This window comes from Eubalaena glacialis, chromosome 6, assembly GCF_028564815.1.
Source record: "Eubalaena glacialis isolate mEubGla1 chromosome 6, mEubGla1.1.hap2.+ XY, whole genome shotgun sequence".
NCBI classification, from domain to species: domain Eukaryota; kingdom Metazoa; phylum Chordata; class Mammalia; order Artiodactyla; family Balaenidae; genus Eubalaena; species Eubalaena glacialis.
In genome coordinates, this window is record NC_083721.1 from 92,654,786 (window position 1) to 92,667,241 (window position 12,456).

At 37.6% G+C, this 12,456-nt stretch overlaps 1 protein-coding gene across 5 annotated transcripts in view; it reads right to left on the reverse strand.

Moving 5' to 3' along the window:
- NAALADL2 (N-acetylated alpha-linked acidic dipeptidase like 2) overlaps nucleotides 1-12,456 on the reverse strand; it is a 1,520,504-nt gene that overhangs the window by 643,001 nt on the left and 865,047 nt on the right. For all 5 annotated transcript variants that reach the window (XM_061193412.1, XM_061193413.1, XM_061193411.1 and 2 more), the window contains one exon: nucleotides 10,997-11,116. In XM_061193412.1, coding sequence (XP_061049395.1) covers nucleotides 10,997-11,116 — 120 coding nt within the window. The remainder of the gene's footprint in view (nucleotides 1-10,996; nucleotides 11,117-12,456) is intronic.

Consider the following 12,456-nt stretch of genomic DNA (forward strand, 5'->3'; position numbering starts at 1 on the left):
GAGGTGATACCTCATTGTGGTTTTGATTTGCATTTCTCTAATGATTAGTGATGTTTAGCATTCTTTCATGTGTTTGTTGGCAATCTGTATATATTCTTTGGAGAAATGTCTGTTTAGGTCTTCTGCCCATTTTTGTATAGGGTTGATTGTTTTTTTGATGCTGCATGAGCTGCTTGTATATTTTGGAGGTTAATTCTTTGCCAGTTGCTTCATTTGCAAATATTTTCTCCCATTCTGAGGGTTATCTTTTCGTCTTGTTTATGGTTTCCTTTGCTGTGCAATAGCTTTTAAGTTTCATTAGGTCCCACTTGTTTATTTGTGTTTTTATTTCCATTTCTCTAGGAGGTGGGTCAAAAAGGATCTTGCTGTGATTTATGTCATAGAGTGCTCTGCCTATGTTTTCCTCTAAGAGTTTTATAATGTCTGGCCTTACATTTAGGTCTTTAATCCATTTTGAGTTTATTTTTGTGTATAGTGTTAGGGAGTGTTCTAATTTCATGCTTTTACATGTAGCTCTCCAGTTTTCCCAGCACCACTTATTGAAGAGGCTGTGTTTTCTCCATTGTATATTCTTGCCTCCTTTGTCAAAGATAAGGTGACCATATGTGTGTGGGTTTATCTCAGGGCTTTCTATCCTGTTCCATTGATCTGTATTACTGTTTTTGTACCAGTACCATACTGTCTTGATTACCATAGCTATGCAGTATAGTCTGAAGTCAGGGAGCCTGATTCCTCCAGCTCCATTTTTCTTTCTCAAGATTGCTTTGGCTATTCGGGATCTTCTGTGTTTCCATACAAATTGTGAAAATTTTTGTTCTACTTCCATGAAAAATGCCATTGGTAGTTTGATAGGGATTGCACTGAATCTGTAGATTGCTTTGGGTTGTATAGTCATTTTCACAATGTTGATTCTTCCAATCCAAGAACATGGTATATCTCTCCATCTGTTTGTATCATCTTTAATTTCTTTCCTCAGTGTCTTATAGTTTTCTGCATACAGGTCTTATGTCTCCTTAGGTGGGTTTATTCCTAGGTATTTTATTCTTTTTGTTGCCATGGTAAATGGGAGTATTTCCTTAATTTCTCTTTCAGATTTTTCATCATTAGTGTATAGGAATACAAGAGATTTCTTTGCATTACTTTTTATCCTGCTACTTTACCAAATTCATTCATTAGCTCTAGTAGTTTTCTGGTAGTATCTTTAAGATTCTCTATGTATAGTATCATGTCATCTGCAAAGAGTGACAGCTTGACTTCTTCTTTTCCAATTTGGATTCCTTTTATTTCTATTTCTTCTCTGATTGCTGTGGCTAAAACTTTCAAAACTATGTTGAATAATAATGGTGAGAGTGGGCAAGCTTGTCTTGTTCCTGATCTTAGTGGAAATGGTTTCAGTTTTTCACCATTGAGAACAATGATGGCTGTGAGTTTGTCATATATGGTCTCTAATATGTTCAGGTACGTTCCCTCTATGCCTACTTTCTGGAGAGTTTTTTATCATAAATGGTGTTGAATTTTGTCAAAAGCTTTTTCTGCATCTATTGAGATGATCATATGGTTTTTCTCCTTCAATTTGTTAATATGGCGTTTCACACTGATTGATTTGCATATATTGAAGAATCCTTGCATTCTTGGGATAAACCCCACTTGATCATGGTGTATGATCCTTTTAATGTGTTGTTGGATTCTCTTTGCTAGTATTTTGTTGAGGATTTTTGCATCTTCGTTCATCAGAAATATTGGCCGGCAGTTTTCTTTTGTTTTTGACATGATTGCCTGGTTTTGGTATCAGGGTGATGGTGGCCTTGTAGAATGAGTTTGGGAGTGTTCTTCCCTCTGCTATATTTTGGAAGAGTTTGAGAAGGATAGGTGTTAGCTCTTCTCTAAATGTTTCATAGAATTCACCTGTGAAGCCACCTGGTCGTGGGCTTTTGTTTGTTGGAAGATTTTTAATCACACTTTCAATTTCAGTGCTTGTGATTGGTCTGTTTATATTTTCTATTTCTTCCTGGTTCAGTCTTGGAAGGTTGTGCTTTTCTAAGAATTTGTCCATTTCTTCCATGTTGTCCATTTTATTGGCATAGAGTTGCTTGTAGTAATCTCATGATCCTTTGCATTTCTGCAGTATCAGTTGTTACTTCTTTTTCATTACTAATTCTGTTGATGTGAATTTTCTCCCTTTTTTTCTTGATGAGTCTGGCTAATGGTTTATCAATTTTGTTTATCTTCTCAAAGAACCAGTTTTAGTTTTGTTGATCTTTGCTATCATTTCCTTCATTTCTTTTTCATTTATTTCTGACCTGATCTTTATGACTTCTTTCCTTCTGCTAACTTTGGGGTATTTTTGTTCTTCTTTTTCTAATTGCTTTAGGTGTAAATTTAGGTTGTTTATTTGAGAGTTTTCTTGTTTCTTGAGGTAGGGTTTTATTGCTATAAACTTCCCTCTTAGAACTGGTTTTGTTACATCCCATAGGTTTTGGGTGGTCGTGTTTTCATTGTCATTTGCTTGTAGGTATTTTTTGATTTCCTCTTTGATTTCTTAAGTGATCTATTGGTTATTTAGTAGCCCATTGTTTCGCCTCCATGTGTTTGTATTTTTTACAGTTTTTTTCCTGTAATTGATATCTAGTCTCATAGCGTTGTGGTTGGAAAAGATTCTTGATATGATTTCAAGTTTGTTAAATTTACCAAGGCTTGATTTGTGACACAAGATATGATCTATCCTGGAGGATGTTGCATAAGCACTTGAGAAGAAAGTGTATTCTGTTGTTTTTGGATGGAATGTCCTATAAATATCAATTAAGTCCATCTTGTTTAATGTGTCACTTAAAGCTTGTGTTTCCTTGTTTATTTTCACTTTTATTGATCTGTCCATTGGTGAAAGTAGGGTGTTAAAGTCCCCTACTATTATTGTATTTCTGTCTATTTCCCCTTTTATGGCTGTTAGCATTTGCCTTATGTATTGAGGTGCTCCTCTGTTGGGTGCATAAATACTTACAATTGTTATATCTTCTTCTTGGATTGATCCCTTGATCATTATGTAGTGTCCTTCTTTGTCTCCTGTAATAGTCTTTATTTTAAAGTCTATTTTGTGTGATATGAGAATTGCTACTCCAGCTTTCTTTTGATTTCCATTTGCATGGAATACCTTTTTCCATCTGCTCACTTTCAGTCTGTATGTGTCCCTAGGTCTGAAGTGGGTCTCTTGTAGACAGCATATATATGGGTCTTGTTTTTGTATCCATTCAGCCAGTCTAAGTCTTTTGGTTGGAGCATTTAATCCATTTACATTTAAGGTAGATATCAGTATGTATGTTCGTATTACCATTTTCTTAATTGTTTTGGGTTTGTTATTGTAGGTCTTTTCCTTGTCTTGTGTTTCCTGCCCAGAGAAGTTCCTTTAGCATTTGTTGTAAAGCTGGTTTGGTGGTGCTGAATTCTCTTAGCTTTTGCTTGTCTGTAAAGGTTTTAATTTCTCTGTCAAATCTGAATGAGATCCTTGCTGGGTAGAGTAATCTTGGTTGTTGGTTTTTCCCTTTCATCACTTTACATATGTCCTGCCACTCCCTTCTGGCTTGCAGAGTTTCTCTAAACGATCAGCTGTTAACCTTATGGAGATTCCATTGTATGTTATTTGTTGTTTTTCCCTTGCTGCTTTTAATATTTTTTCTTTGTATTTAATTTTTGATAGTTTGATTTATATGTGTCTTGGCGTGCTTCTCCTTGGATTTATCCTGTATGGGACTCTCTGTGCATCCTGGACTTGATTGACTACTTCCTTTCCCATGTTAGTGAAGTTTTCAACTATAATCTCTTCAAATATTTTCTCGGTCCCTTTATTTTTCTCTTCTTCTTCTGGGACCCCTATAATTCAAATGTCGGTGTGTTTAATGTTGTCCGTGAAGTCTCGGAGAATGTCCTCAATTCTTTGCATTCTTTTTTCTTTATTCTGCTCTGTGGTAGTTATTTCCACTTTTTAATCTTCCAGGTCACTTATCTGTTCTTCTGCCTCAGTTATTCTGCTATTGATTCCTTCCAGAGAATTTTCAGTTTCATTTATTGTGGGGTTCATCATTGTTTGCTCTTTACTTCTTCTAGCTCCTTGTTAAACGTTTCTTTTATCTTCTCTATTCTATTTCCAAGATTTTGGATCATCTTTACTATCATTACTCTGAATTATTTTTCAGGTAAACTGCCTATTTCCTCTTCATTTGTTTGGTCAGGTGGGTTTTTACCTTGCTCCTTCATCTGCTGTGTATTTCTCTGTCTTCTCATTTTGCTTAACTTACTGTGTGGGGTCTCCTTTTTCGCAGGCTGCAGGTTTGTAGTTCCCATTGTTTTTGGTGTTTGCCCCCAGTGGGTAAGGTTGTTCAGTGGGTTGTGGAGGCTTCCTGGTGGAGGGGACTGGTGCCTTTGTTCTGGTGGATGAGGCTGGATCATGTCTTTCTGGTGGGCAGGACCACGTTCAGTGCTGTGTTTTGGGGTGTCTGTGAGCTTGTTATGATTTTAGTCAGCCTGTCTACTAGTGGGTGGGTTTGTGTTCCTGTCTTGCTAAGTGTTTTGCATGGGGTGTCCAGCACTGTAGCTTGCTGGTTGTTGAGTGGAGCTGGGTCTTAGCGTTGAGACGGAGATCTCTGGGAGAGCTCTCGCCAATTTCTATTATGTGGGGCTGGGATGTCTCTAGTGGTCCAATGTCCTGAACTTGTTTCTCCTACCTCAGAGGCTCAGGCTTGGCACCTGGCCAGAGCACCAAGACCCTGTTAGCCACATGGCTCAGAATAAAAGGGAGAAAAAAAAGAAAGAAAGAAAAAAATAAATAAAATAAAACAAAGTTATTAAAATACAAAATAAAAAAATTATTAAAATAAAAAATATAATATGTAATTAAAAAATTTAAAAAAAGAGCAAGCAAACCAATAAATAAATCCACCAATGATAACAAGTGCTAAAAACTATATTAAGATAAACATAAAAATCAGAAACTAGTCAGCTGCATACAGAAAACACCAAGTCTACATTTGCTCCCAAAGTCCACTGCCTCAATTTTGGGATGGTTCATTGTCAATTCAGGTATTCCACAGATCCAGGGTACTTCAAGTTGATTGTGGGGATTTAATCTGCTGTTCCTGAGGCTGCATGGAGTAATTTCCCTTTCTCTTCTTTATTCGCACAGCTCCCGGGTTTCAGCTTTGGATTTGGCCCTGCCTTTGTGTGTAGGTCGCCTGAGGGCATGTGTTCTTCACCCAGACAGGAGGGAGTTAAAGGAGTGGCTGATTCGGGGGCTCTGGCTCACTCAGTCCAGTGGGAGGGAGGGGTACAGAATGCGGGGCGAGCCTGCGGTGGCAGAGGCTGGTGTGACTTTGCAACAGCCTGAGGCATGCCGTGTGTTCTTCCGGGGAAATTGTCCATGGATCACAGCACCCTGGCAGTGGCGGGCTGCACAGGCTCCTGGGAGGGGAGGTGTGGACAATGACCTGTGCTTTCACACAGGCTTCTTGGTGGCGGCAGCAGCAGCCGTAGTGTTTCATGCCCGTCTCTGGTGTCCACGCTAATAACACCGGCTCGCGCCCATCTCTGAAGCTCGTTTAGGTGGTGCTCTGAATCTCCTCTCCTCCCGCACCCTGAAACAATGGTCTCTTGCCTCTTAGGCAGTTCCAGTCTTTTTCCCAGACTCCCTCCCGGCTAGCTGTGGTGCACTAGCCCCCTTCAGGCTGTGTTCACGCAGCCAACGCCAGTCCTCTCGCTGGGGTCTGACCTCCGAAGCCCGAGCCTCAGCTCCCAGCCCCCGCCCGCCCCGGCGGGTGAGCAGACAAGCCTCTCGGGCTGGTGAGTGTTGGTCGGCACCGATCCTCTGTGTGGGAATCTCTCTGCTTTGCCCTCTGCACCCCTGTTGCTGCACTCTCCTCCGTGGCTCTGAACCTTCCCCCCCGTCCACCCCCCCTCTCTGCCAGTGAAGGGGCTTCCTAGTGTGTGGAAACTTTTCCTCTTTCACAGCTCCCCCCCAGAGGTGCAGGTCCCATCTCTATTCTTTTGTCTGTTTTTTCTTTTTTCTTTTGCCCTCCCAGGTACATGGAGAGTTTCTTGCCTTTGGGGAATTGTGAGGTCTTCTGCCAGCCTTCAGTAGGTTTTCTGAAGGAGTTGTTCCACATATACATGTATTTTTGATGTATTTGTGGGCAGGAAGGTGATTTCCATGCCTTACTCCTCTGCCATCTTGAAGGTTCTCATATGACATATTTTTGATGCTAATTATTAGCTGAATACATCATATGTTAATTTTGGGAAATGAAAATTAAATTTTAGATCTACCATCTTAAACTTCTACCACATGTAGTAGAGTAATGCCGCTCTCTCTTAACTGAAATTAAAAAAAAATAATTCTTTTGAATGCAGTTATCATAAGGATTAAATAATTGTCATCAGAAAAAAAAGGAGAGTGGAGCAAATGAAACAGAGTATAGTTCAGCAAATATGAAAAGCATGTCAATGCCTTATGTGAGGTAAGGTTTCAAAATATAGTATTTCTCAGCATTTACTTTACCTAAACTAGAGAATTTCTTACTGATCTTCCTATTGTCCACTTGTTGAGTACTGATTGGTAAATCACCAAATATAGAGATTTCCTCACTAAACCCCCAACTCAGTGTTTTAAATTTACTTGTTTTGTAGATGAAATTGGGTTTAAAATTCAAATAGTATGAAGTTTACTTTTTTTCTAATCTGTTGGAAACAATCTACTGAATATTTGAAAATATCAACACATAACAATTGTTTTCTACCTCTCATTTCCCTCCAGGCTCTTCCAAAATACCTTCCTCTTTAAGTATGCTTTATGGAGTTGAGTGGTAGTTGGTTAAGTCATACACTGGCCAAACAATGCAAAATTGATATTAAAATACAAATCTTATCTGATGAATAGATAGGAAACTGTTTCATTTGTAGGAAACTACAAAATCGTTTGGATTACCAAATCATTAAAATTGTGGTTACAGGGATAAAAAGGTATATAAGAAAATGCAAAAAACAGCTAATATTTGCTAGTATCTTACTATCTAGCTGTGAGTACTAGGAATGTACTGTATGTTACTTCATTTATGAAAAAATCACAAGAGCATTTATGAATTTTCATATGTAACTTTACCATGCACAAAAGGCATAAGATATTTATTCATTTGTAATTTTACTATATGCAAATTTGACTCTTACAAGACTTGGGGCTTATATGTGGTGCAGACCCAGATAATGGCCCATCTTCCACATTTCAGTGGGATTTACTCAATTTCTAGCTGTCATGGAGTACACAGCAATTTTTTTTTTTTATTACTGCTTTTTGTGAAAATGACTCTAAAAGAAAGCCAAATGCTTTTATTGCCTTTTATAAAATAAATTTTGTACTAGAGAGCTATTTAGCAATTTGGGAATTTGCAAGGGTTTTTGGATCTGCTTTATTATGTCTCAGATTGTCACTGAGAGAAATCTAAGTAAATCCATCATGACAGATAAAAGACTATTTTGTCTTAAAGCTTAAGGAATGAAAGCACTCTCCTATAAAATAAACTGCTGTAAATACAAAGCTCATAGAAACCTAAAGCCTTTCCTCTAAGGTTTAAGCTTAAGGAAACTAGCACAAGCTAGGTCTGAAGGACTTGGCCCTTTCCTGCAACAAAGTGTGGACATCAAGGCTTAGAGCTAGAAGCCATCTGCCTTTTACAGCTCCTGCTACAAATGTGGGGATTACTTCATCAATCCCTTCCTAGTGACTAAATTAACATATACATACCATTTATGATAAAACTAATGAGATCTCCTCCTTCTTGACTGCGGATTATTTTTCTACTCTCTTTAGGAGGTAATATCACAATTTTGCTTCCCCTTTGCCCTCTTTATCTCAGATGCAGAGATTCCCTCCCAGATTCATTTTTTAAAGTATGATTTAGTTACTACTGCACAGTTGAAATACGATTAACTTTTCTCTACTCATTCAGCCCCATGTTCCCAGTCCAGATGCTCATTTGGAATCATGAGTAACAGTTGCAATTCACATAGAAGTCAATTGGTCCTCTGCCTTTTTTTCAACCCAGCTGTATTACTCTATGACCTCATTTTCCAATTTCAGCCTCAGAATATATTTGATGGACAGGTGAAGCAAGTTCAGCTATAATCATGCTATATAACCTTGTCTACACCATGCTTTCTTTTTTCTTTACAATGTGAATATATATTAACAGATATGGAATCAGTGATTCCATAATCTCTGGGACAATCTACAGAAAACAGAGATGCCTAGAATAGAATCTAAAAGGTTAAAGAAAGAGTGCTCTCTCTTCTCTGGCTAGAAGATAATGCCAAGTTTGTGGCAAGGCTCTGTCAAAAGGGGAATTCTGAACAGACCTCTTTGTTAAATCTCTTCATAGGCCTGTAAGGAAGATGATCAGGGAAAATGTACCAGGGTTTTAATAACTGTGTCCTATTCTAGATAAACCACTATTTCAGTACTTTGTGGACCTTGCCAAATGGTTTCATAGTGTAAATATTCTCTGGAGCAGTCAAATAAAAAGAAACTGGCTATGTTTTAACCCATTATCTACTGGTAGGGATTTTGAGTATTTGGCCTATAAACACTGTTAGAAAAAAATTTAAATGCCTTATCTTAACACAAATTTTTAGACTTTTTTCCTTACAAAATATATACAAAATCATTAGGAATTTAGAAAATATAAAGAAATAGAAATCCATAATTCCATCAACACAATTTAGATAATTGGCCCCTACCACAAACAACATTTTAGTCACCTGTATCACTCTTAGGTTGAACAAGCAGGATTCATGTAATGTACTCAAAGCAGTGTTACAGTAGTTCCCTGTTATCCATAGTTTCAGTTTTAGAGGTTTCAGATGCTCGTGGTCAACTGCAGTCCAAAGTACACTGAATGGAAAATTCCAAAAATACTATTCCTAAGTTTTAAATTATGGGCTGTTCTGAGTAGCTTGATGACATCTCAGGCTGTCCCACTCCATCCAGCCAGGATGTGAATCGTCCCTTTGCCCAGCATATCCATGCTGTATATCCTACCCTGCCCATTAGTCACTAAGCAGCCCTCTAAATTATCAGAATGATGTTGGTGGTATCACACATAATTTTTATTATAGTATATTGTTATATGCTCTATTTTATTATTAGTTATTGTTGTTAATCTCTTACTATGCCTAATTATAAATTAAACACTATCATAAGTATACATGTATAGGAAAAAGCATAGTATATGTAGGGTTTGGTACTAACTGTGGTTTCAGGTATCCACTGGGAGTCTTAGAACTTATCCTCCATGGGTAAGTGGGTCTGTTGTGCTTTGTTTCCCACTGCCCTTTTAAAACATCTGGAAAAGAACATTCTTCCCCAAACAACTAGAGGAAGAGTTCTTCTGATTATTGGTAATAAAACGTCCTCTAAGCAATTTGAATCACTTGTCTTAAGTAAGTAATTAGAATGCCTAGTCTCATACCATGATCAAATCTGTACCCTTGATTTAAAATGTCATCATTTTGCCCCTCTACCAGACTGGGGTTGTTTTGGGGGAAAGAGTATACTCTATCTTATTTCCTTCCTCATGCACTTGTGATACTTATCTATAAATTGAAGATAATAATCTGTACCTCAACACTATGGTTATTGTAAAGATTAATGTGAAAATACATTAAAAAACACTTAGAAAAATATTTAACCCACATTTCTAACAATGTTATTTTTAGAAGTAACAATAAATGTAATCATTATTATATAATTCTTATAAATGTCCTCTTTATAATTTATTTGTTTGACTTATGAGGATTTTCACATATTAAATATTCTTTACATTGTAATTGTTATATAATATTCAGCTGTGCAAATGTAGCATAATTTTCAGTGCTAAACTGGATGTAATATATCATTTCAAATATTTTTTCACATCATTGGTAATCATTGTGTTCACCATCTCTGATTTTTTTCCCCTTTAGAATATACTGTTGAAATGGAATTATTGGGTCAAAATGATTATTTTAAGGCCTTTAATACATACTGACAAATTATCCTACAAAAAATTAGTATCAGTGTGTATTATATTTTCAAGACTATCTTAAAATTCTGGCCTATTATCTACTATCAGACATTGATTTAAGTATAAGAGCATCCTTGGAAAATAAAAAATAGGCACAGAATGTTCTCTTGGGTCCTTACAGAGTGTGCCAACAGATTTCTGGATACATTTTTTGCTCCTGGGAATTAGCTAATCTCATAAAGGTTTGAATGAGGAGAAATCCAATACATCTTCAGAACCAGAGCCTTCCAGGGACATAACTACACAACTACACTGATCATTCTTTTTTAATAGAAAAAGAAAATGAAGTAAGAATGAGCAGTAGTGACTCTCTATTGTGGTGGCTCATTATGAGATACTTAGATTGAACTGCTTTAATTATGTAAATGCATCTGGTGGGTGAGTGTTAATAAACTTCTCTTTAAATAAAATAAATCAAAATTCTGCTTTTCCTTAGTATATTATATTTTAATTAAATTTCTGAGCACAGTCAGTAACTGTGAAGTTACACAGTTGACAAAAATTAATCACTAAGGAGTGTAAATCAGTGAGATACTAGTCTAACATAAAGCAGATGGTAATTAGATAACAGATTAGAAGTTTTGCAGATGTCGCGAGGACACTGTGGTTCTCATTTTTAGCATTCCAGATAGGTATTATGAAGGAAATGCCAATTTTTTGAAGGTCCCACAAACTCACAATATCTTAAAGGTCTTAATATAAAATTATCCATTTTGGAAAAGTTATCTTCCTGCGATACCCTATGCCTCTTTGTCTTTCCACTCTCTTGCTCTCCCTCTCTCACACACACACACACACACACACACTCTCTCTCTCTCTCTTCATGTTCTCAGATGCACATGTAACCCCAACTGAACAAAATATTCACCCTACCACCAAATAACAGCCATTGGACCAACCTTATAAAGTAGTGGCAGTTTTCCTAATTTCAGGAGTGCAATCTGATTTGTGACATTTTTCATTTTTTTAATCCTATTTAAATCATCTGCATTTCCATAACTCACATCAATGACTTCAGCCTGAAAGAGAAGACAAAGAAAAATAAAGCCCTGTCAGAAACATTATAGCAAGTTGCCCATTTAATAACAAAATCATTCATAGTAATTCAAAATGTTCAAGGAGAACTAATCTCTCTCTTACCCTGTCCCAATCATGACCTTTCTATTTCTATCAGGGTACAACAATTCTCCTTTGAGAAGTCACTTGAGAAAAAGGTTTAGAGTCATTTTTGCTTTGCAGTCTCTTCTAAACATATTACAAACCCAGTTTATGCCTCTAACAGACCACCCAGTTTGGTATATTCTTACATTCATGTTTCTGGAATTTGAATCATTTTACAAGACGCTGCAAAATTAATTTCCTTAAGGTTCAACAACAATCATACTACTCTTAGATGTGAAAACAACTCAAAGATTCTCTACTGTTATCCAAATTAAGTACAAAGTTCACAACGCACAGCTGTTCAGGATGTGCACATATCCAGCTGTGAATGACAGCCCCCTGGGTTATGCAGGATACAACCTATACAACCACCTGTACCACTGTGACATTCAAGACTGTAGAATATGACACCAAACAACTATTTCTGTCACGTATCCCACTACTCCCCTAGAGTTATGTTTCATATCAACATTTCTCATTTTTAAAAGTCTCATTTTATTAATGTAAAAACTGTATGCCTTCTTGGAAATTTTACTGGGAATCCTATGATTTGGTGACCCCCATCCCACACTTTGAAAAGTACTGCCCTGAGGGTTCCATCCAGCATACTCCTACAGCCAAGAGGATTCCTTTTGGCTTTACTTTCTGGAATTTCTATTATTAAAATAATAGCTGTTATGCTTTCCAGTCATAAAATTATAATACAAAATGTCCTGCTTCAGGAGGAAGGACCTTCAATATGGCAGAGGAGTAAGACGTGGAGATCACCTTCCTCCCCACAAATACATCAAAAATACATCTACATGTGGAACAACTCCTACAGGACACCTACTGAACGCTGGCAGAAGACCTCAGACTTCCCCAAAGGCAAGAAACTCCCCACGTACCTGGGTAGGGCAAAAGAAAAAAGGAAAAACAGAGACAAAAGAATAGGGATGGGACCTGCACTTCTGGGAGGGAGCCGTGAAGAAGGAAAAGTTTCCACACACTAGAAGCCCCTTCACTGGCGGGGAGAGGTGGTGGGCAGGGTGGGGAATCCTTGGAGCCACAGAGGAGAGTGCAGCAAGAGGGGTGCAGACGGCAAAGCAGAGAGATTCCTCCATAGAGGATTGGTGCCGACCAGCACTCATCAGCCTGAGAGGCTTGTCTGCTCACTTGCCAGGGCAGGTGGGGGCTGGGAGCTGAGGCTTGGGCTTCG